The following is a 25,357-nucleotide window of genomic DNA, read 5'->3' as shown; positions in this document are numbered from 1 at the left end:
GTTATCCATTTTATACACATCAGTGTATACATGTCAATCCCAATCTCCTGGTTCATCCCACCACCACCACCACCCCAACTTTCCCCCTGGTGTCCATCATTTGTTCTCTACATCTGTGTCTCTATTTCTGCTTTGCAAACCGGTTCATCTAGAAGTAATATTTTTATGACACAACTGCAGGTTAATTTTATTACCAGAGTCTAATTATCAACTCAATTTTCAAAGGTAAAAGCTAATATTTTATCTTTAAAAAGTATAAACAAGGTTAATACATGATTAATATAATAATCTGCAATAAAAACAAAAAATAATACCTCAATGACAATTCATATTGAAGCTGATATTTATGCAGATATTTGAGTTAGAATATGATTGAAATCCACATAAAACCATTTATCTAGGGAAATGTTACTTCACATTTCACTTCATAGAACATTAAAAATGAAGAAGTACAAAGAAGAATGACTTCTGCATACCAGCTTTTATATTTACACAATTAAAACATCTACATATTTTTATTCTTAAATACTTACAAAATCTCTATAGGATCATGATTCTCTGAATCCTCCTCAACCCTCTTGCCCTCATAAAGTCAATTTTTAATGATACTTAATCGGAACCTACTTTTATTTATCAGCATTTTATGTTACATTTATAATTTATAAATATATTTAATACATATACAATGAGATTTTTATAATGGCTGTTATTTTTATAATGAGACCATGACAATGAGAGTACACTGTGATCAATATTTCTATTTTTTTAATTTTTATTTATTTATTTATTTATTTTGCGGTACGCGGGCCTCTCACTGTTGTGGCCTCTCCCATTGCGGAGCACAGGCTCCGGACGCGCAGGCTCAGTGGCCATGGCTCACGGGCCCAGCCGCTCCGCGGCATGTGGGATCTTCCCGGACCGGGGCATGAACCCGTGTCCCCTGCATCGGCAGGCGGACTCTCAACCACTGCACCACCAGGGAAGCCCTCTATTTTTATTTTATAAGTCCTGGAATATCAAACACTACAGCAAGGTGGCTGAGGAATGGCCTTCACCACGGATGTACAGTGAAGCTGCATCTGGCCCCACTTGCTAAATGGGATGTGGAGTGGGAGAGAGGGGCACCATTTTGTTCGAATTCTAAAGGTGAAAATCTGATAGTAAAACTGATCTGGAAAATTTCCTTAAATAGCCCATAAGTGCTATACTGTATGGTTTTGTGAATATAAATTTCTAGGTGATGTTATCAGTATTCAAATTCTTAATTGGTCAATGTTTTGCTGTTAATTTCATTCTCCATTTTTTTTTCCCCTAGAAGATGATAGTAACAAAATAAGTATTCCATTTAATTATCCCCTTGTATAACATTTATCTCTTTGTCAGACTGTCAGGAAACCCTTAAACTCGCTAAATATACTTTTTTTTGGTTTGGCCAATCCGCAGGATAAATTCTCAAGATTGTTCTCTGAGTGACTCGCTTTATTTTCCTCCTTCCTTCTTCCTTTTTTCCTCCCTCCCGTCTCTCCTTCCTCCCAGGGAGAATAATTGAATGATAAGAAATTTGAGACCCAGATTTTTTTTGCCTTTTTCTCTCCTCTTGCCTCATTTAATTGTGCTTTTAAGGTTTGCCAATATGCCATTTCTTACGGTATAATATTGACACCATCAGTCCTGTGTTTGATTATAGTTCATGTATCTTCTTAATACAGGCTGAAGGAAGAAAGTAGGTGCTACTGCGGGATATTTTGCTCCCACCAAGTTAAACTGTTCCTTTACCACAAAGATGTGAATATCGGAGGATAGGTTATGGGTCCTTATCTTTTAGTTTCAAGATTATCCCTGCATTTAGATTTAGCAAAAGGAAAGGCAGGATTCTTCTTTCAAAATTGCACATATTTAATGAGGCTCTGAATATGCAAGTCCCTCCATTAGGCACTGAGGATATAAATTAACATCAGAAAACATTCTAAAATAGGGTTTCCCTTTCTCAGATATGTTTTTTAAAAAAATTTCTTTAAAATAGGTAGGGAATACCATCCTAGTGTAAAAGGATTTCAAAGAGCTGTGGCATGTATAAACTCTTTTGCTAAATGTTGATGTCAGTTTCGTAAGATTCATGTCCATTTAGGGGCTAAAAGGTCATAACAGCGTTCCCAAATTTCAGTGCCAGATGTGTCTGCATCACACGTCATGCAGACCCAAACTCATTCTAGCATCTGGTTAAACACCTTCCACACCAGGTCTTAACCATATGTGAATATAATTGAGAGCAAATGGGAAAATAATCTATTTTTCCCTTTTTTTGTTCCATTTACAATGTAAACAACTTTTCTAAAGGTATAAATTTATAACTGGATTAACAGGACTTGCTGTCTATTTCTAGGCAATTACCACTGGTTGAGAAGATAATGTTGTGTGTAGAATATATTGCATGCAACACGGGAATGGAAATAGAGGAATAAAAATTCAGAGAGGGAATGATCACTTCCAGTTGGAATGCTCAAAGAAAACTTCGTAGAGGAGAGAGAATCATGAGTCTTGGAGAGAAGGAAGCATTTCAGTGGAGTTGTTTCAGTGGGTGGAGGTAGTGGAGTGGATATCTCAGTGGGGTGAAGAGAGTGGGGAGATAAAGAGGAAGAATGAACAAAAGCAAAGGGCTTGAAAAAGATAGATTATTTGAGGGGAATAATAAATAGATAATAGAGATCATGTGGTGAGATTTTTTTTTAAGTCTTTATTGAATTTGTTACAATATATCTTCTGTTTTTGGTTTTTTGGCCACAAGGCATATGGGATCTTAGCTCCCCAACCAGGGATCGAACCTGCATCCCCTGCATTGGAAGGTGAGGTCTTAACCACTGGACCACCAGGGAAGTCCCATGTGATGAGATTAATGATAGACACTCTGGAAAACCAGGTTAGGCTAAATTCTAGAGAAACTTGAATCTAAATTATAGAACTTTTCACTCTATACTGTTGAATAAAATGTAATGACACGTTGAGAGTGATTTTCAAGGAAGACCTTGACAAAAGTATGAGATGATAGAATCTGAACTGAGATAGGAGAAGCTGAATGGAGCAGAAGTAAAAGCTGGTTATTTTTTTAAAGGAGGAACTGATAGGAGCAGAGATTATCTGTGGAGGTGTGAGTAGTAAATGAAGAAGTTAATAAAACTGTGGTTTTGAATTTGGATGGTTGGGAGAATAGCAGTACCAGGAAATAAAAATCCTTATAGATAAAGGGTGAATACAATTTTGGATACATTGCACGTGAAAAGACGGTAAGACTTCCAAGTGAGGGTATCCAATGGACTTTTTGGGTATGTAACCCTGAATAAAGGTGATGATGGGAAACTCCTGGAGTAGATGAGATTCCCAAAGGATGAAAGATGAAGACAGTGTAGTATAATGTCAAGGACAGAAGTTCCATGACTGTAATTAGGGAATGGGAATAACAGACAAACTGTTACAGGCGGACAACCAACGATGGAACCTTCTGGAAGTGGGGAGTAGGGCCATCCTTGCCTTATTTCCAGGACTGACTTGTTCCCAAACTTAGTGGGGAAGAATTCAGCCTTTCATTGTTAAGTGTAATATTAGCTATAGGTTTTTATAGATTCCTTTTATAAGGTTAAGGAAGTACCTTCTGTTGCTAGTTTACTGACAGATTTTGCCATGAATAAATGTTTTAAATGGATTTTTTGAGATGATTGTATGATTTTTTTCCTTTTTAGACTTTAGTATAATGAATTGCATTGATTGATTTTCTAAATCAACTGTGCATGGTCATAATATCTTTATTTCTTTTTTTTTTTTAACATTATTGGGTTCTATTTGCTACTACGTATTTTTAAGAAAATTTGCAGTTAGGCCCATGAGAGATATTGATCTTTTTTGTAGTGTCTTTGATTTTGGTATCAGATTAATGCTGGCATCAAAAAATGAGTTAGGAAGTATTCCCTCCTCTTTTATCTTCTGGAAGTTTGTGAAGAATTGATATTACCTCTTCCTTAAATATTTGGTGAAATTCCAAGTGAAAACACTTTGACTTAGAATTTTCTTTGTAGGAAGATTTTTACCCATAGGGAGACTATAGGGCTATTCAAAGTATCTGTTTCACTAAGTTTTGCTGGTTTGTGTCCTTCCGGTATTTTGCCCATTTCTCATCTAATTTATTCAAGCTTTTTACATCAAAGTGTGCATAAAATTGTTAACCTCTTAATGTTTGTAGGATCTGTTGTAATATTTCTTGTTCATTTCAACTACATCTATTTGTTTTCTGCTGGTCCCATTTAGTCTTTGTTTTATATTTCTCTTTTCCTGCCTTATTTTTTTAATTTATTTTTTTTAACATCTTTATTGGGGTATAATTGCTTTACAATGGTGTGTTAGTTTCTGCTTTATAACAAAGTGAATCAGTTATACATGTACATATGTTCCCATATCTCTTCCCTCTTGCGTCTCCCTCCCTCCCACCCTCCCTATCCCACCCCTCCAGGCAGTCACAAAGCACCGAGCTGATCTCCCTGTGCTATGCGGCTGCTTCCCACTAGCTATCTACCTTACGTTTGGTAGTGTATATATGTCCATGCCTCTCTCTCGCTTTGTCACAGCTCACCCTTACCCCTCCCCATATCCTCAAGTCCATTCTCTAGTAGGTCTGTGTCTTTATTCCTGTCTTACCCCTAGGTTCTTCATGACATTTTTTTTTCTTAAATTCCATATATATGTGTTAGCATACAGTATTTGTCTTTCTCTTTCTGACTTACTTCACTCTGTATGACAGACTCTAGGTCTATCCACCTCATTACAAATAGCTCAATTTCATTTCTTTTTATGGCTGAGTAATATTCCATTGTATATATGTGCCACATCTTCTTTATTCATTCATCCGATGATGGGCACTTAGGTTGTCTCCATCTCTGGGCTATTGTAAATAGAGCTGCAATGACCATTTTGGTACATGACTCTTTTTGAATTATTCCTGCCTTATTTTAGATTGATTTTTTAATGATTCCATTAAGTAATATTATTTATACTAGAAAGAAGGCAAGATGTGAGCTGTCATGTATCATAACTGAAATTCTCTCATGTATCAATTTTCTGAATATTGAAGACTCAGTGGTTTACATGAGGCAGATGAGCTCAAGGGATTTTCAGTAAGTCCTGAATGAAGTTTCTCCTGCTTTGTCATAGCTAAGTTATCTGAAAAGCCAGAAAAAGGTGGAATAGCTGAAAGGAATTGGTTTTGGTGAGTGGAAATAAAACAAATGGAAAATTGGCAAGCCAGCTGGATATTTTGTGGGACTAAGGTTTTGGAAACATATTTGCAAGACTGGGATAATTATTCTACTCTTTGAACTGATTACATTTTGTACTGTATTCCTTCTGTTTGCAAAAACTGTGACTACTTGAATCACGTAATGAAATGTGAGCTTGGTGTAAAGCCACAGTCAGTTTATCTAAATCCCTCGTTGTCCACAGGCATTGTTATTTCATTTACATACTGAAATCTATGTGATCAAAAGTGGGAAAACCATAGTATCATAGGAATATTTCATTTGAATTGCTTCCACAATTACAGCTGGTTCTCAGGAAAAAATGTTGGACAAACCCTGACTTCAGCAGTAGAAGAAGTAACATTTTATGTGAAAAAAACTTGATAAGATGATTTTGTAGCCAGAAAAATAGAAACTAACCCGTCCTTTTCCAGCAGTGGCCACTATGATGTAGAACAGTAAAGAAGGATAACCTAGGATCTGACTGCCTCGGTTTCAATACTGGCTTTACCACTTACCAACTGTGTGACCCTGGGCAAGATGCTAACCTCTTTGTGCTTCATTTTATCTCATACACTTGATCTGAAGATTAAATGAGTTAATACGTGTAACATGATTAAACTATAGAATGTACACAGTAAGTTGTAGTTGTTACCAGAGTGAAAGAGGTTAGTTAGGCTCTGTGCATTACTGATAATGTGGGGTCTGAACAGTATCTAGATCTGGTACCCTGGGTATCAAATTTACACACACTTGATAGCTAATTTAAAAAGGTGCTAGGAGGGAATTCTCTGGTGGTCCAGCGGTTAGGATTCTGCGCTTCCACTGCAGGGGGCACGGGTATGATCTCTGGTTGGGGAACTAAGATCCCGCATGCCGCACGGCCAAAAAGAAGAAAATAGATGCTAGGAATAGAAATGCCAAATACCGTCCATTTGAGTATGACAGTTATAGACAATTTAAGGTTCTTCTCTTGTACGCTGTATTTTCTCTGTCAAGCATGCAATCGTTTCTTCAAATGTTAATTTTAGTGTTAGAAAAACTAATTATAATTATGTTTCAACATGTTTATTCTAAATCAAGTCTTTGTGATCATCAAAAATAAAATATCCTTATGTACTGAAAAACCAGTATAATTACGGCAAATTTCGTGTCTTCTGTTAGTGATAAAAATTAACAACGTGATTTTTATAACTCTAAACATAGAAAGCTAATGGTAAAAAGCATGGAGAATATTTTCGGGAAAAACCAAACTTTAATTGCAGAAGAGGGAAGGAGACTGGCATTGAATGAGCTCTAACCATGGTTGGCAGTTTTTTCCCTCATATACTATTTCACTTATTTATCTTTCAAAATCCACAAAATAAGTATGTGTCATCTCAATTTTATTAATGTTAGAACAGAAGTTCAGAGTTTGACTTCAACAATTCGTCAAGACATTTCAGAGTAGAGCTGTGGGTCAGATCCTAGTCATTTGATCTCAAAGCCCACGCCCTCTCCATTGCATCTGTCTGCCTCCCAGAAGTGGTCTTACACCACTGAACAAGCTTAGTATGAAAATTATAGCTGAACCACCAAAACAAAACGTCCCTAGCTTTTCAATATCTTATAATTCAACTAGTGTCATTTCTTTCCATATTTTCCCATTGCATTTCATTTTAATAAACATATGCCATTGAAGCTCCTACTAAAACAACCTATAATCTCAGGATGGGTCTCCTTGCTTTTAGGAGTGCAGAAGGGAAGCACCACAAGGTATAACAGTGGAAAAGTGCTGACCCTGGCCCTGGTCCTGGTGTTGCCATGAGCTAGTTATTTCATTTGGAGCAAGCCATTTCACAGTGTTGAAGTTCTTTTCATTTGCAGAATGAGGAAAAAGTACTCAGCAATTGTGAATATTCATTCATTCCATCTCTTTCAATGCTCTGTGATACTATAAATCCATTACTGCCTTTTCCTGAAGGGCCAGAAGTTCAAAATACGGACCAGTTTCCTAGGGAACTGTCCCTAGTCCCAACTATGGAGTATCCCATACTCCAGCCCCTTGGAAATTCCCAGGACTTAAAAAATGACTATAAATACAGGGTTTTGTAATAAGCAAACTGAGAATTAATTTTTAAGGTGATATATGTATACTCTTAATCTAAATTATTTTCACCCTGAATTTAGGACATCCTAATTTTTCTTTTTCATATTTTCCACAGGATTATTTCACAAATGCAAATAGAGAATTGAAAAAAGATGTTCAGCAAGATTACCACCTAGAATATGCCATGGAAAATAGTACACACACAATAATTGAATTTACCAGAGAACTGCATACATGTGACATAAATGACAAGAGTATAACGGTAAGGAGTCTATCAGTGAATGCAGGCATGAATAGAGTGTACATTTGCAATTGGGAAACACTTTACAGAATAAAAAGAAACAAATATTTTAAAATAACCGTTAACAGCAAAGTCACATAGTCTTTGGAATATTTTTGAATTCTCTTTAGAAGCCACAAAAAAACCTAAGACTATAAATTTCAATGAAGGCAATTTTTATGTGAATCTAAAATTTTGAAGAGCTGTTTAAAGTGTGTGAGATTTTTACCTATAAAAGGTTTTAGCTTCTTTATAAAGTTTTAAAATAGGTAATAGATAAAGGTCGGAAAAATTGTATTACACAAGAGAGAATTATGATACTGAGTATTAGGCTGTAATTCATCTGAATTGTAACTGATTCATTTTTGTAAATTTCTAAAGTCAAGATGAATAGTAGACTGTTGAAAATTGCCTGTCAACATATTATACAAGATTTCTTATTGTCAGACATCATGCAAAAATTAACATCTTTGTGCATATGCAAATTAGGTATTTAGAGGATCTAAAATTCATGTGGTACTTTGAAGGTTTCCATGAATTTCTTGAATCAATTTCATTTTGTATAGACCAACAAAATTATCGTTTTTATTTGCTAAGTCAAAGCTTTAAAAATGGGAATGTAAAAATCTGAAGCAAATTTGATTAACATTCAGCATAAAGGGTAAAAGAGGAAGAAAAAAAACACATGCAAAGACATGGGCCACTTTTTTATGTAATATACAGTGCAATTATACTTTAATTGGAGTAACAATTATAGTTGTTTGACTTAAGAAAGAATATAGCTTTTAAAATAAATAGCTTTTGTTTTATTATTTATTTTCAGAGTTCTTATTACAAAGATCTGGCAAAGTCATCTTTATCTGTGGGGGCACTGAACTGTTTATACCCCAGCAAACCCTCCCCACTGCCCCGCTGCCCTCTGGGCAATCTCTCATTTACTAAATGGAAACCGATTTCACTTGACAGTGCTTTCCCTAGTTGGGATACCCCAGTCCCTAGGAAATTCCCAGGATTCATAAAATGACCATAGATAGATTCTAGGATAATAAACAAACCTAAAATCAGAAGTTCCTGCTGTATTTCCACTTTCTGTAAATACATACATGTGAGTGGGCTAGTGTCTGGGAAAAATCTATTGTGAAAATAAAAATCCTGACCTGGGAAGTCATTTTAATTTTCATTTTATTTATTTGTTTTCCCTAAAATGTTCCATTGCATAAAAATAGGTTGTAATTTTCCCAAACCCCTGCTGTTTAACAAGAGTATTTGCTTGGTAACTACTAGTTTGATAGTTTGGAGGTTTAGCGTGACAATGATTTACCGTTGCCGTAAGCAAGAAAGCATAACTACTAAATCAGTTGTCCTTCATTCTATTTTGGAACACATAATCTTGCATGGGGGAGATGATTTCTTCCAAAAAGGAACTCATCTACTTGGATTGTTAATGACTTAATCAGATTTACACAGTTCATGTGAGAGACCATATTGATAACTCCAAATGTCATTATTCTCTTTTTTGAGCTTCTGTATCCTGCTTTGAATAGAGTTCTTTAAACTCAATTCAATGGTAAGGAAAGTGCTCTCATGAGACATAATCATGCCCCTGTCTGATCACTAGGAGAGCACGGTGAGGGTGATCTGGGCCTACCACCACGAAGATGTGGGAGAAGCAGGTCCTAAGTACCACGAATCCAGTCGTGGTACCAAGAGTCTGCGGTTATTGAATCCTGAGAAAACCAATGTGTTGTCTACAGCCGTACCATACTTTGACCTGGTAAATCAGGACGTAAGTATTTTTTCAGGTTTTTATGGTTCTAGGGGTGGGTTTATTGAAAATGTTTTATTGTTTTATTGTTTTTAATAGAATGTCAAGAGAATGTGACTTTTGTCCCCCTCTCCTTTTTTTTGAAGACAGGTTCCCATCCCAAACAAAGGTACAACATATTGGTGCCAAATGTTTAAGATTCCTGTGCTCCAGGAAAAGCATCATGTAGTAAAGGTATGTGACTCACTCACAGGCTAAACTTAGTTCATATGAACAGAGGAGAAATTGTTGTTCTTAAAACGAAAATAATATCAAATTTATAGAAGTGATTTTCAGTTATTTAAAAGTTACCTAGAGAACAAGGAACTGGCTTATCTGACCCACACACTGTCCTAAAAGTCACTGAATTTAGTGAGAAACTCGGATTGTAGCTAGTATTTTGTGTTTTGTCTCCTAGTTTTATATGTTTAAAGGTTAAAGTTTTGGGATGCATTTGTACACCTCTGGTTATTTCGTAGGCAACAATTCAACATTTGGAATGATTGGAATTGCAATTTAAAATCATATATTTATGTATCAATAAATTCTATCTGGGAAGTTCACATTCCCCAATATTGTTTGAGAGTATCTGCTTCATTGAAAATACTGGATATTGTCATAAAAATAACTGTTACCGTATATTTTTGAAAACAGGAAAACAAGAAAATTGTAGTGAATTTCTACAGAGTTGTAAAACACAGAATGGGGAATAAATAAAGCCTAATTTGCCGGTGGCATCTAATTCCCTCCCACCTCCTCTAGGGAGAGGTCTCCCAAATCTTTTGCGTCTAGTTAGTGACTGAACAAGTATTTTTAAAAATTTACAAGTCCTTGGCTCTGTGCTAGGAATTGTTTGGGCAGTTCCACGGAGGCTGAATACATGTTTCATGCTTTCAAAGAACCTACAGTGAGATTGTAGGAGACGTGACCAAGACACAAGAAAGAATAAGATAGAATTAAATAGTGCACACAAAATACTGCAGACATTCAGAAGGCCAGCCATTGCCGACTTTTTGTCCTCCCCCAGACTATGTAATGAAGTAGTGTGGACGTGAGAAAGGGAGAAACTTCTAGATTCTGAAATCTAGAGGGAAATATGAGGGTTCAAATAGCAAGTTGGCTCTTTAACTATGTGGTCTCAGATAAGTCACTCTGGGGTAGCGCTGCAGGCCCCATTTCCTCATCTGTAAAAGAGGGTTATTCGTCCCACTTTTCCTACCAACCTCAAACGATTCTGGCAAAGATGGAAACACTGAGCACATTCTATAAAGTGATTTAAATGTGTTAATTTCTAATGTATTTCTCCAGTGGCACAGATCTGCCTTTTGTTTACAGAATGATTCATAACTACTTAGAGAAGCAAGAGGGGTAGGTTGAGGAAATGTTTATTGAATTAATAAGTAGTCCTAAATATTTGTAGGTTATTTTTACAATCAGAAGACTTACCAACAGTGTGACCTCCATGCAATGTTAGTTTCTATTTCTTGCGTGTGAAAGGGGAATGCAAATTCTATTCTTACATACTTAATATAGTGCCTGAGTCCTTCCCTTAAACCAGTGAAAAGTCTTTCTCAGAAAAGAGAATGGTATATTTATACATACTGTGTGTCATACATTACTATGTGTCATTTGCAGTAAATTTAACTGGAACCTGGCTTAAGGGTCAAATGTAAAACTATAGGTTAAGCAAATGTTTCACAAACCAGGTCCTTGATTCATTTTTCAGCAAATGTTAATTGACAGGATGTAAAGTCCTTAACCACTTACATGAATGCATTTTTATTCTTGTTTTTATTAATGCTAATAATTAAGTTGAATGAAATAAAAACAGTTGTCTACACTTAAGGGATGGCAGTATATGTTCTGACCCTCTATGTAGGGTATTTGCTTAGTACCTCATCCAAGAAGTCTTAGCTAGCTTTCCCGTCACAAGCATATCATAGTAAAACTCAGATATGTGTGCATCTATTATCTAAGGGTGTGCTTTGAATTAAGTGCTTTCGGGTTCACATTGCTGTCTTCATAGGTATCAAGAGGGATCTCAGTGACTGGAAAGGCTTTGGAGCAGTTTTTTTTGTTTTGTTTTGCTTTGGGTTTTTTTGCAGTGGTTGGAGATCTGTAAGATGACAAAAATTCTTTACCCTGAACAAGAGGGGATTTGAGGGAGGGGCGGCAGGTTGGAGAGCAAGGCTTATACAGACTTTCGTTGTTTCAGGGCAGAGGGTTGGTAGCTAAAATTTTAAACTCTTATTACTCATGAATACCACTTATAGACCAGATTCCTGAGCTTGTTGGTAATCCCTAAAATATTTTAAGTCATTAAGTATTATGAAACATTTAAGTCGCAAATGAACTCAAATAGGATAATATACAAAAAACAACAAACACAAAAACAAGAGAGCTCTATTGGGAAAATAAATTGAAAATATTTAGGTTGTATAAATTTTGAGATAGTCTTTCAAAAACGGTTTTAATTTGCAGTTTACAACAAAATTTTAATAAATATTTAAAGTAGAATTCATAGATTTCTAATTTACCTTAAGTAGTTATCTAATTTCCATTCTCTTTTCCTTAGCAGAGACGATTTCTAAGAATTTAAGAAAAGTGTATCTTCTTTTCATAGAACCAAAGACTCCTATATTTCAAAAATCCATTGGCTAAGTGCTTCTCCTTATTCCTTATTTTATATCCCACACATTGGCTGCACGAAAAAGCCTCAGTCCTTCTCTGATACAAACAAAAAGTGCTTTCTCAGAAAAAAGAACATTGCTTTTATATTGTATTATGTTGTGTGTCATTTGCAATGAGTTTTAAGAACATATTGATTACACTAGTATTATGAGAAATCAGTTGTATTCTCTGGACTCTATTTCAAAGCAAATGTTTATAATTGAAGTTTAAACATTGATAGTATTGCCTAGTATACATTTAGTAGTTGTAATAACTATAAAACTAAGCAGGTAAATAAAATATATCGGTGATTTGATCAATGAATACATTTACTAGAAATGACTAAAATTCAAAATACTAATTACAGCTTAAATTTTAATCATATAATGATAAAAATGATTTACTACTAAAGTACAAAATAATAAGGTAAATAATTTCTGAAATTATAACAAAGATAAATAATTTTATCCATAGGAAAGGTGGGATTATGATATAAATTATTGGTCGTTCCAATTTACTTGTGACTCCAGTTTATTGATTTGTATTTTGATGCTTGCAAAAAATGTCTAAAATTATGACCTGAAAATGTTGATGTTGTCAGATGACAGATATGGAGATTGTGAAAAAGAAAATTCTTGGTAAATTATATTAAAACCACACTTCTCATATGAGATCATCTCTGTGATCCCTCTTGAGACCCACCCTCCAGCCCATCTCCTCATATTTAAGCATGACCCTATTTGAGCTTTGCCAAATATGTGATATTACCCCAAATTTAAAATTTTTAGAGAAAGTGATTCTTTCCACTCTCTTTAGTCAATATACTATCATTATCCCAACTTATAGTAATGCTTGGATATACTCTGCTAGAAGCTGGGGCTGTCAGTTGGTTTAACACACTTTTTATTTTTCTTGAGGCGCTTTTAGCGTCAGGGGATTTTCCCCATAGATGAACTAACCTTCTAATTCATCTGTTTAAATCGGATGTGTCTTAATCAGTTTAATAAATAGTTGTTGATGGCTTATTATGTTAAAGAGGAGGAAAAAGGAAAACAGCCAGGTTGAATCACCATCCTTAGTCATCTCCCCTTAAAAGGGATGACTCCCTAATAGGGAGGCAGTAGGGCGGGTTCTAGGCTTTGTTGGGCCAGGGTTGAATTCCTTCTTTCTACTAGTCACTGAATGGCGGGAAAGTTATTAATCACGTACAACTCAGTTTTACATGGGAATGATACTTTCCTGATGGGATTGTTTAGACTAAAGATTAAGTAGCAGGTTTAAGAAAAATTTTATTAGCACTTAGTACAGTATCTAACACAGAAGAGTCTTAATAAATTCAGCTACTCTCATCAGTCCATTTATTTTCAGTTTTGCTCTCTGAATGACTTTTCACTGAAAACTACTATTTTGTGTGAAGGCCCAGAAAAGGACAAACATCATGCTAGAAGGTTGACTATTGCTGAGTTTTAAGAGAGGATTACTTTGACTAGTTGTGTGATCATGGGCAAAGAATTTACTGTCCTGTACTTCGGTTTCCTCATCTGGAAAAATGGGTATAATAGTTCTCACCTAATAAGGTTGTTATGACCATTAAATGAATCAAAAGCATTTAATATCTGTAATTTAGAACAGGACCTGGCACATAGTGTTTGTTAAATAAAGTAACTAAATAAAATTCTGTTGATCACTAGTGATACACAGTTGCTAATCTGTTAAACATCTTGTTAGGCTTCTGGGTTTCTGAGGGATTCCAAAACAGCCAACCCTTTCTACACAGTCAGAGTTCCAAATAAAACAGAGACTGTTGCTCATTTCATTTAGGAAGGCCACCTTGAGAACTCTCTGCTCAGGAGAAACGTGAAGTTGAGTGGAAAAAACACTCATCATTCTCCTCTTCAGCAATCTACACAAGAAGTGAAATGCTGTGCTTTATACTTGTGGACAGAACATCTTTCTTGCCATGAAATTAGATGCCGCTGTTCTTTTCCATTGCTGGCATTCATAAATCTGAGTGATTTAATTTGGGGAATGTTTCCTAGGATAAGAAAATCTAAGCACAATTGACACCGAATAACCATGAAATGTCCTTGAAGCCAGAGTACTGTATAGCCATGAAATAGTCACTCAAAAATTGATTTTCCTATGCTAGACACACGGCATGAAACTTTGACTTTATATACTAAATTAAATGAACACTGCCATCCAGTTTCCCTATTATGTTCATTCCTTCTTCTTTTTGAAATAGAAAGATGCCATCAACTGGAGAAATTTAGCATTAACACATTCTGAAACGTCAAGTGTGATAGTGGGTTTCTATTTCTGAAAATGTGTAAGACTTCAGGATTAAATTTAGTAAAACTTGGAAATTCTCAGTGTCAAACTACATGATTTGACAACTATTAGAGTGATCTCTTCTCAGTCAGTGTATCTTCCTTTTTCCCTGAAATGATATTTCAAAATATATTTTCGTTCATGTGATCTTTCGCCCCCTGATGGAAATAGCATTTTGGTTTGTCATCACGATGCATTTTCACAGACTCCATGCTTTAGTTCTCATTCTTTCATTGTGTGTTTCACTTTACTCTGTGGCAGACTAGTAGGTGTTTGTTATTGACTGTTGACTGAACAGTTGTTTGTATTTTCACCCATTTTCAGTCCAACCCTATAGTACTTTTTTGGGTTTCCTGATGTTTCCCTTTTATCTTTTCCTAATTCAACCATATTTCCTAAAGGCAAACTTTAGCTCTTCAGATAGATCTGTTTAGTATGTTGAAAGAAATTAGCTTTCAAAGTATGCTTCACGTACAAATACTTTCCATTCCTTTTAAATACTTTGCAACACTATATGTGGTTATTAAATTCTTAATACCAATGCATGACCACTGGCACCTGTGGATTTCATCACTGATTGACAAAACAGATGATTTTTGACCTTCTAGAAAAAAATCATGCTGTAAAAACATAAGAATCTTCTTCTTGGGGAATTTGTCATCCAAAATTTGTAAATACCAAAATAATTTTACCCTTATGTCCAAGTATATCTAAGAATATCTGAAATGTTGTACAGCTTTTATCTACCAGAGAAGAGACGAAATTACTTGGGCATTTACTGTGGCTAAAACTATAACTTTGAACAGAAGAGAAGTTGGTAAGAGCACCGCCGCTAGCAATAATGAGTTGACTCAAATTAGCACATTTAAAAAATTGCTGACTTAGATTGTTCAGTGCTGCCAAGTTCTTTCTAGATCCTCGTGGGTTATACTGACTTCACGGAAACATTGGAGATTGCCGAGCTACATGGGTGTTCTTAATAGCCACTTGAAAGTGGAGGTAATTGAATTCACTTTGAAAGCATGTCTTTTCATGGAAGTGATTTATTGCTAACGCTGTCTCTAATTAGCTTTCTGACCCTAGAGAAAGTGCTTAACCTCACCATGATCCTCAAATTCCTTGTCTGTAAGATAAATGGATTGGAGCAGATGATTTCAATTGGCTCTTTTTTACTTCTAAATATCTACGACCTGCTGAAAACTAAAAGTGAAATCTGTGCTGGGGTTTGGATGCCCTGTGGTGTGACTTCCTGATACACTTCATTCTCACTATCCCTGGGCATGCCAGGGTGACAGTGCTTAGGACCCCACTGCCTCCCTTAAAGTTAAAAGCCCTCCTTCTTGAAGTTAAAAGTCTCCTTCTTTAGTCCCTCAGTCATAGGCTCTCTTAGCATACATTCTGAGGCTTAGGTTTCCATCTGTAAATGGGGATAATAATAGTACTCGTCTCAAATGGTAACTGTCGTTATCAAATGAGATAATATCTGTAGAGTTCTTATATGTTTGGCATATATTAGATAGCTCAATAAGTACTAGCTATATTCCCAATTTACATTGGTTTTCAGGTACCTCTAAATCTTGGATATAATCCAAATAAAATAACTCTAAATAAACAGACAAACAACTAAATAACTCTAAATCTTGGGAATAATGTCCTTTTAAAATAAGGATAGAATCAAGAGTGCCAGGTTGAGGAAGGCTTATAGGTTGGCACAGTGCACAGGATGGACTCTAGAGACAGGTAGGGGTTGTGTTCTAACTCTGCTTTTCATTAGCTCAGTGACCCTGGGCAAACTGAACTCTCAGTGTGCATCTTCCCTTGTGAGGTAGGAAAAACAATTTCCAGTGAAGATGAAATGGTTACAAGTGAAGACACCTGTTGCATAATCGGCTCATAATTGCTTGTTTTCTTCTCTTGATGGGGATTATAGAGATGGATGACTATAAATTCATCTAGTATTTTCTCATACTTAAAGTCAGGACCGCACTGAAACCACGGTAGGCAGTAAGTCTCTATTTTATTTTGACGAAAAGATTCCCTGGGAATTAGATTTCATAGCTTGTTTCCATTATTCTAAACCGAAGGAAATTTAAGCTAATTTCCTCCTGTTCTGGCTAAGTAAGGATAAAAACCAGCTGGTGACTAACCTCTGGGAAATATTCTTTCACATTCTTAGGTCACCCATTAGCCTTCCACTCTATGGCCTTAAGTAATCTTCAGCCGACATTAAAAGATAGTTGTTATTCTTTGTTGCTCTTCTACCACCCAACTCTGCCCCCAATCTAGTACACCTATTTTTTTTTAAGTAGTTCAAAAGGTTGGATGACAAAATTGAAAAGCATTAGCCCATCTGTTGATAATTATTGGCTATAAAAATTGGTAAATAATTAACAGCACTTCTATTGAAAGAGTACTAAGATGTTTAGGTTGGATTCTAGATGTTGATGGCACTATAGGATTGAGAAGTGTGGTAATACTAAGATACGAATGACTTTTACTTACATAAAGCTAAGTATGTAAGCAAAATACTTACCTATGTTTTTGCTACTCTAAATACATTATCTTGTTGAATTTTTCACAGCCTCCCTTGAGGTAAGTTGAATTACCACCACTTTCCAGATGAACGCAGTGAGGCATGACAGGCATAAGTAACTTGCTTAACATTGCACAAATTCTGTGAAGCAGAGCGAAGATCTGAACACAGATCTTCATAGCAAAACTAGTGGGTCTTTCTCTCTACAATACTACTAGCCCAGGACTTAGGATTTTTCTAGGTGATCTATATCAAGGAAACATAATGTGAGTAAGTTACTCAGTACCCAGGCTACTTTTATGTCCTATAGCATCAGTGCATAGACAGAGGGCTACATGAGCAGATCCCACTGGAACCTTCCAGAAATATCAGTATAAAGATCCTGGGAACTGACTTAGACCTGGTTGGATGGCATTTGAGTACACAGAGGCCTACTGTTTTCACTCTTGGGGATTGGAAATGCTCACGAACAAGAGATGACACCTATAAAGTTTCATTTGTGATTTAGGAAGTCATTTAGATACAATTCTATTTAGGCTGATTAGGTGAAAGATTAGGCATATGGATACCAAAGGGCACGGAACGTTAGATCTCAGAGATGATGTTAGGGAGACAGGAACTTCAGTGGAAAGAAGGTAGCTTGCTAATCTGATTGGGCATGTCTTGTAGCATAAGGATCATTGGAAACAAGCCCGTAGCCTTCTCTATAAGCTGAGTTACAGTCCTCTTTGGAGTTAAGTGAAAATAATGGCAACGACCTATTTTATTGCCCTTCACTGGCAATGTGAGAAAAAATACTAACATCTCCATTTGGAAGTTAAATGTATGGCAAAGTGCCTAGAGAAAAGTACCCTAAAAACGAGAAGAGCCATGTTGTTGGAGAGAGGTCTTGAAGTGTTGATATCTCCGAGTGGCCTAAGAACCAGACTGAGTGTGGGTTCTAATCCTGCAGTAACCATTGGTCAGGTGATCACTCATGTGGCTGCACCACAGTGCTTCTCAAGAGATTGAATTCATGTTAAAAACACAGTCCAGGAACAACTCCTACAGAACACCTACTGAACGCTGGCAGAAGACCTCAGACCTCCCAAAAGGCAAGGAACCCCCCACGTACCTGGTTAGGGCAAAAGAAAAAACTAAACAGAGACAAAAGGATAGGGACGGGTCCTGCACCAGCGGGAGAGAGCTGTGAAGGAGGAAAAGTGTCCACACACTAGGAAGCCCCTTCGCGGGTGGAGACTTCGGGAGGCGGAGTGGGGGAGCTTGGGAGCCGCGGAGGAGAGCACAGCAACAGGGGTGCGGAGGGCAAAGCGGACAGATTCCAGCGCAGAGGATCGGGCCGACCGGCACTCACCAGCCGAGAGGCTTGTCTGCTCGCCCGCCGGGGCGGGCGGGACTGGGAGCTGAGGCTCCGGCTTTTGTCGGAGCGCCGGGAGAGGACTGAGGTTGGCGGCGTGAACACAGCCTGCAGGGCGTTGGTGCGCTGCGGCTGGCTGGGAGAGAGTCCGGGGAGGGGTCTGGAGCTGCCGAAGAGGCAAGAGACTTTTACGTCCCTCTTTGTTTCCTGGTGCACGAGGAGAGGGGATTAAGAACGCTGCTTGAGAGAGCTCCAGGGACGGGCGCGAGCCGCGGCTAAGAGTGCGGAGCCCAGAGACGGACATGGGACGCTAAGGCCGCTGCTGCCGCCGCCAGGAGGCCTGTGTGCGAACACAGGTCACTAGCCACACGCCCTTCCGGGGAGCCTGTGCAGCCCGCCACTGCCAGGGTCCCGGGATCCAGGGACGGCTCCCCGGGAGAGCGCACGGCGCGCCTCAGGCTGCAGCGTCACGCCGGCCTCTGCCGCTGCAGGCCCGCCCCGCACTCCGTGACCCTCCCTACCCCCCGGCCTGGGTGACCCAGAGCCTCCGAATCAGCGGCTCCTTTAACCTCGTCCTGTCTGAGCAAAGAACAGACGCCCTCCGGCGACCTACACGCACAGGCGGGGCCAAATCCAAAGCTGAGCCCCTGGGAACTGTCAGAACAAAGAAGAGAAAGGGAAATCTCTCCCAGCAGCCTCAGAAGCAGCGGATTAAAGCTCCACAATCAACTTGATATACCCTGCATCTGTGGAATACCTGAATAGACAACGAATCATCCCAAATTAAGGAGCCCTGTGGATGAAAGGCTCTTGGTGCTGCAGCCAGGAGTCAGTGCTGTGCCTCTGAGGTGGGAGAGCCAACTTCAGGACACTGGTCCACAAGAGGCCTCCCAGCTGCACATAATATCAAACAGCAAAAATCTCCGAGAGATCTCCATCTCAACGCCAGCACCCAGCTTCATTCAACGACCAGCAAGCTACAGTGCTGGACATCCTATGCCAAACAACTAGCAAGACAGGAACACAACCCCACCCATTAGCAGAGAGGCTGCCCAACATCATAGTAAGTCTACAGACACCCCAAAACACACCACCAGACGTGGACCTGCCCACCAGAAAGACAAGATCCAGCCTCATACACCAGAACACAGGCACTAGTACCCTCCACCAGGAAACCTACACAACCCACTGAACCAACCTTAGCCACTGGGGACAGACACAAAAAACAACAGGAACTACGAACCTTCAGCCTGCAAAAAAGGAGACCCCAAACACAGTAAGATAAGCAAAATGAAAAGACAGAAAAACACACAGCAGATGAAGGAGCAAGATAAAAACCCACCAGACCTAACAAATGAAGAGGAAATAGGCAGTCTACCTGAAAAAGAATTCAGAATAATGATAGTAAGGTTGATCCGAAATCTTGGAGATAGAATGGACAATAGAATGGACAAATTGCAAGAATCAGTTAACAAGGACCTAGAAGAACTAAAGATGAAGCAAGCAACGATGAACAACACAATAAATGAAATTAAAAGTACTCTAGATGGGATCAATAGCAGAATAACTGAGGCAGAAGAACGGATAAGTGACCTGGAAGATAAAATAGTGGAAATAACTACTGCAGAGCAGAATAAAGAAAAAAGAATGAAAAGAACTGAGGACAGTCTCAGAGACCTCTGGGACAACATTAAACGCACCAACATTCGAATTATAGGGGTTCCAGAAGAAGAAGAGAAAAAGAAAGGGTCTGAGAAAATATTTGAAGAGATTATAGTTGAAAACTTCCCTAATATGGGAAAAGAAATCGTTAATCAAGTCCAGGAAGCACAGAGAGTCCCATACAGGATAAATCCAAGGAGAAATACGCCAAGACATATATTAATCAAATTGTCAAAAATTAAATACAAAGAAAACATATTAAAAGCAGCAAGGGGAAAAACAACAAATAACACACAAGGGAATCCCCATAAGGTTAACAGCTGATCTTTCAGCAGAAACTCTGCAAGCCAGAAGGGAGTGGCAGGACATATTGAAAGTGTTGAAGGAGAAAAACCTGCAACCAAGATTACTCTACCCAGCAAGGATCTCATTCAGATTTGATGGAGAAATTAAAACCTTTACAGACAAGCAAAAGCTGAGAGAGTTCAGCACCACCAAACCAGCTCTACAACAACTGCTAAAGGAACTTCTCTAGGCAAGAAACACAAAAGAAGGAAAGGAACTACAATAACGAACCCAAAACAATTAAGAAAATGGGAATAGGAACACACATATCGATAATTACCTTCAATGTAAATGGACTAAATGCTCCCACCAAAAGACACAGATTGGCTGAATGGATACAAAAACAAGACCCATATATTTGCTGTCTACAAGAGACCCACTTCAGACCTAGAGACACATACAGACTGAAAGTAAGGGGATGGAAAAAGGTATTTCATGCAAATGGAAACCAAAAGAAAGCTGGAGTAGCAATTCTCATATCAGACAAAATAGACTTTAAACCAAAGACTATTAGAAGAGACAAAGAAGGACACTACATAATGATCAAGGGATCGATCCAAGAGGAAGATATAACAATTGTAAATATTTATGCACCCAACATAGGTGCACCTCAATACATAAGGCAAATACTGACAACCATAAAAGGGGAAATCGACAGTAACACATTCATAGTAGGGGACTTTAACACCCCACTTTCACCAATGGACAGATCATCAGAATGAAAATAAATAAGGAAACACAAGCTTTAAATGATACATTAAACGAGATGGAGTTAATTGATATTTATAGGACATTCCATCCAAAAACAACAGAATACACATTTTTCTCAAGTGCTCATGGAACATTCTCCAGGATAGATCATATCTTGGGTCACAAATCAAGCCTTGGTAAATTTAAGAAAATTGAAATTGTATCAAGTATCTTTTCTGACCACAACGCCATGAGACTAGATATCAATTACAGGAAAAGATCTGTAAAAAATACAAACACATGGAGGCTAAACAATACACTACTTAATAATGACGTGATCACTGAAGAAATCAAAGAGGAAATCAAAAAATACCTAGAAACAAATGACAATGGAGACACAACGACCCAAAACCTGTGGGATGCAGCAAAAGCAGTTCTAAGGGGGAAGTTTATAGCAATACAAGCCCACCTTAAGAAGCAGGAAACATCTCGAATAAACAACCTAACCTTGCACCTCAAGCAATTAGAGAAAGAAGAACAAAAAAACCCCAAAGCTAGCAGAAGGAAAGAAATCATAAAAATCAGATCAGAAATAAATGAAAAAGAAATGAAGGAAACAATAGCAAAGATCAATAAAACTAAAAGCTGGTTCTTTGAGAAGATAAACAAAATAGATAAACCACTAGCCAGACTCATTAAGAAAAAAAGGGAGAAGACTCAAATCAATAGAATTAGAAATGAAAAAGGAGAGGTAACAACTGACACTGCAGAAATAAAAGAGATCATGAGAGATTACTACAAGCAACTCTATGCCAATAAAATGGACAATCTGGAAGAAATGGACAAATTCTTAGAAATGCACAACCTGCCAAGACTGAATCAGGAAGAAATAGAAAATATGAACAGACCAATCACAAGCACTGAAATTGAAACTGTGATTAAAAATCTTCCAACAAAGAAAAGCCCAGGACCAGATGGCTTCACAGGCGAATTCTATCAAACATTTAGAGAAGAGCTAACACCTATCCTTCTCAAACTCTTCCAAAATATAGCAGAGGGAGGAACACTCCCAAACTCCTTCTACGAGGCCACCATCACCTTGATACCAAAACCAGACAAGGATGTCACAAAGAAAGAAAACTACAGGCCAATATCACTGATGAACATAGATGCAAAAATCCTCAACAAAATACTAGCAAATAGAATCCAACAGCACATTAAAAGGATCATACACCATGATCAAGTGGGGTTTATTCCAGGAATGCAAGGATTCTTCAATATACGCAAATCTATCAATGTGATAAACCATATTAACAAACTGAAGGAGAAAAACCATATGATCATCTCAATAGATGCAGAGAAAGCTTTTGACAAAATTCAACACCCATTTATGATAAAAACCCTGCAGAAAGTAGGCATAGAGGGAACTTTCCTCAACATAATAAAGGCCATATATGACAAGCCCACAGCAAACATCATCCTCAATGGTGAAAAACTGAAAGCATTTCCACTAAGATCAGGAACAAGACAAGGTTGCCCACTCTCACCACTCTTATTCAACATAGTTTTGGAAGTTTTAGCCACAGCAATCAGAGAAGAAAAGGAAATAAAAGGAATCCAAATCGGAAAAGAAGAAGTAAAGCTGTCACTGTTTGCAGATGACATGATCCTATATATAGAGAACCCTAAAGATGCTACCAGAAAACTACTAGAGCTAATCAATGAATTTGGTAAAGTGGCAGGATACAAAATTAATGCACAGAAATCTCTGGCATTCCTATACACTAATGATGAAAAATCTGAAAGTGAAATCAAGAAAACACTCCCGTTTACCATTGCAACAAAAAGAATAAAATATCTAGGAATAAACCTACCTAAGGAGACAAAAGATCTGTAGCTACAGTTATCAAAACGGTATGGTACTGGCACAAAAACAGAAAGATAGATCAATGGAACAGGATAGAAAGCCCAGAGATAAACCCACGCACATATGGTCACCTTATCTTTGACAAAGGAGGCAGAAATGTACTGTGGAGAAAGGACAGCCTATTCAATAAGTCGTGCTGGGAAAACTGGACAGCTACATGTAAAAGTATGAAGTTAGATCACTCCCTAACACCATACACAAAAATAAGCTCAAAATGGATTAAAGACCTAAATGTAAGGCCAGAAACTATCAAACTCTTAGAGGAAAACATAGGCAGAACACTCTATGACATAAATCACAGCAAGATTCTTTCTGACCCACCTCCTAGAGTAATGGAAATAAAAACAAGAGTAAACAAATGGGACCTAATGAAACTTAAAAGCTTTTGCGCAGCAAAGGAAACCATAAAGAAGACCAAAAGACAACCCTCAGAATGGGAGAAAATATTTGCAAATGAAGCAACTGACAAAGGATTGATCTCCAAAATTTATAAGCAGCTCATGCAGCTTAATAACAAAAAAACAAACAACCCAATCCAAAAATGGGCAGAAGACCTAAATAGACATTTCTCCAAAGAAGATATACAGAGTGCCAACAAACACATGAAAGAATGCTCAACATCACTAATCATGAGAGAAATGCAAATCAAAACTACAATGAGATATCATCTCACACCAGTCAGAATGGCTATCATCAAAAAATCTAGAAACAATAAATGCTGGAGAGGGTGTGGAGAAAAGGGAACCCTCTTACACTGTTGGTGGGAATGTAAATTGATACAGCCACTGTGGAGAACAGTATGGAGGTTCCTTAAAAAGCTACAAATAGAACTACCATATGACCCAGCAATCCCACTACTGGGCATATACCCTGAGAAAACCATAATTCAAAAAGAGTCATGTACCAAAATGTTCATTGCAGCTCTATTTACAATAGCCCAGAGATGGAAACAACCTAAGTGTCCATCGTCGGATGAATGGATAAAGAAGATGTGGCACATATATACAATGGAATATTACTCAGCCATAAAAAGAGATGAAATTGAGCTATTTGTAATGAGGTGGATAGACCTAGAGTCTGTCATACAGAGTGAAGTAAGTCAGAAAGAGAGAGACAAATACCGTATGCTAACACATATATATGGAATTTAAAAAAAAAATGTCATGAAAAACCTAGGGGTGAAACAGGAATAAAGACACAGACTTACTAGAGAATGGACTTGAGGCTATGGGGAGGGGGAAGTGTAAACGGTGACAAAGCGATAAAGAGGCATGGACATATATACACTACCAAACGTAAGGTAGATAGCTAGTGGGAAGCAGGCGCATAGCACAGGGAGATCAGCTCGGTGCTTTGTGACCGCCTGGAGGGGTGGGATAGGGAGGGTGGGAGGGAGGGAGACGCAAGCGGGAAGAGATATAGGAATATATGTATATATATAGCTGATTCATTTTGTTGTGAAGCTGAAACTAACATACCATTGTAAAGCAATTATACTCCAATAAAGATGTTAAAAAAAAAATTAAAAAAAAAAAAAAAAAAACACAGTCCAAAGACTATAAATCTGTATAACCCAGAGGTTGTTCAAAGTGATCTTTAACCCTTAAAATTCTATGCCTTTAGTGAAATATTGAAATTGATAAAACTGGAAGTGTATAAAATAAATCGACACATTCATACAATTTATAAAATAAACTGTAATAAAAAGTTATACTAAAAATTATAAAAGGAATGAAGATAATTTGTGTGTGTGTGTGTGTGTGTGTGTTCTCATGGGATATAACATGCCAATTTTATTTTGATGTCTATTTTCAATGTAAAAAATTCTATACTTTTCAAAACAGGATGACATCCATTATTTCCTTTTTAATGCAACACTGAAATTTTTTATAGTTGTTATGAATGGAGCTTTTAGTAATTAGTAGAGAAAAGTATATATGTGGTAGAAACTTAGTTTAAATAAATCAGTTATTTACTATTCAAGTTTATAAGGCTGCACAGTTGTGTTCTTTAAAATATCAGGCCTCTCAGTGCATTTAAAATGAATGTATTTCTACATCAGAAATTCAGATTATACCTAAGAGTTTAAAAATATATCTGTTTTATGAAGAAGAATATTACATTCACATATCAAAAAAGTTATGGCTGAGTGTTGCTTCATTGAATAATTATATTTTTCTTGACTCCTAACCTAGGGTACACATTAGAACCATGTGGATAGAATCTTTAGGGTGAAGTCCAGGCCCTTACGTTCGTGGTAGTTGTTGCTGTCATTTGGAAAAGTTCCTTAAGTGATCTTGATATGAACTCTGTGGTTGAGAATCACTGTTTTATATGTATTAAAATTTCCCAGGAGACCATACTTAAATTATATTTTATAGCACCTAGTA

At 37.4% G+C, this 25,357-nt stretch overlaps 1 protein-coding gene across 3 annotated transcripts in view; it reads left to right on the top strand.

Moving 5' to 3' along the window:
• The window catches only part of MOXD1 (monooxygenase DBH like 1), an 89,105-nt gene that overhangs the window by 17,427 nt on the left and 46,321 nt on the right, over positions 1-25,357 (top strand). For all 3 annotated transcript variants that reach the window (XM_079939742.1, XM_079939744.1, XM_079939743.1), the window contains exons 2-4: positions 7,484-7,630; positions 9,267-9,434; positions 9,564-9,647. In XM_079939742.1, coding sequence (XP_079795868.1) covers positions 7,484-7,630; positions 9,267-9,434; positions 9,564-9,647 — 399 coding nt within the window. The remainder of the gene's footprint in view (positions 1-7,483; positions 7,631-9,266; positions 9,435-9,563; positions 9,648-25,357) is intronic.

This window comes from Stenella coeruleoalba (assembly GCF_951394435.1).
Source record: "Stenella coeruleoalba genome assembly, chromosome: 12".
Lineage (NCBI taxonomy): Eukaryota > Metazoa > Chordata > Mammalia > Artiodactyla > Delphinidae > Stenella > Stenella coeruleoalba.
Note: the sequence above shows the minus strand (reverse complement) of the source record. Positions and strands in the feature narration are given on the sequence as shown.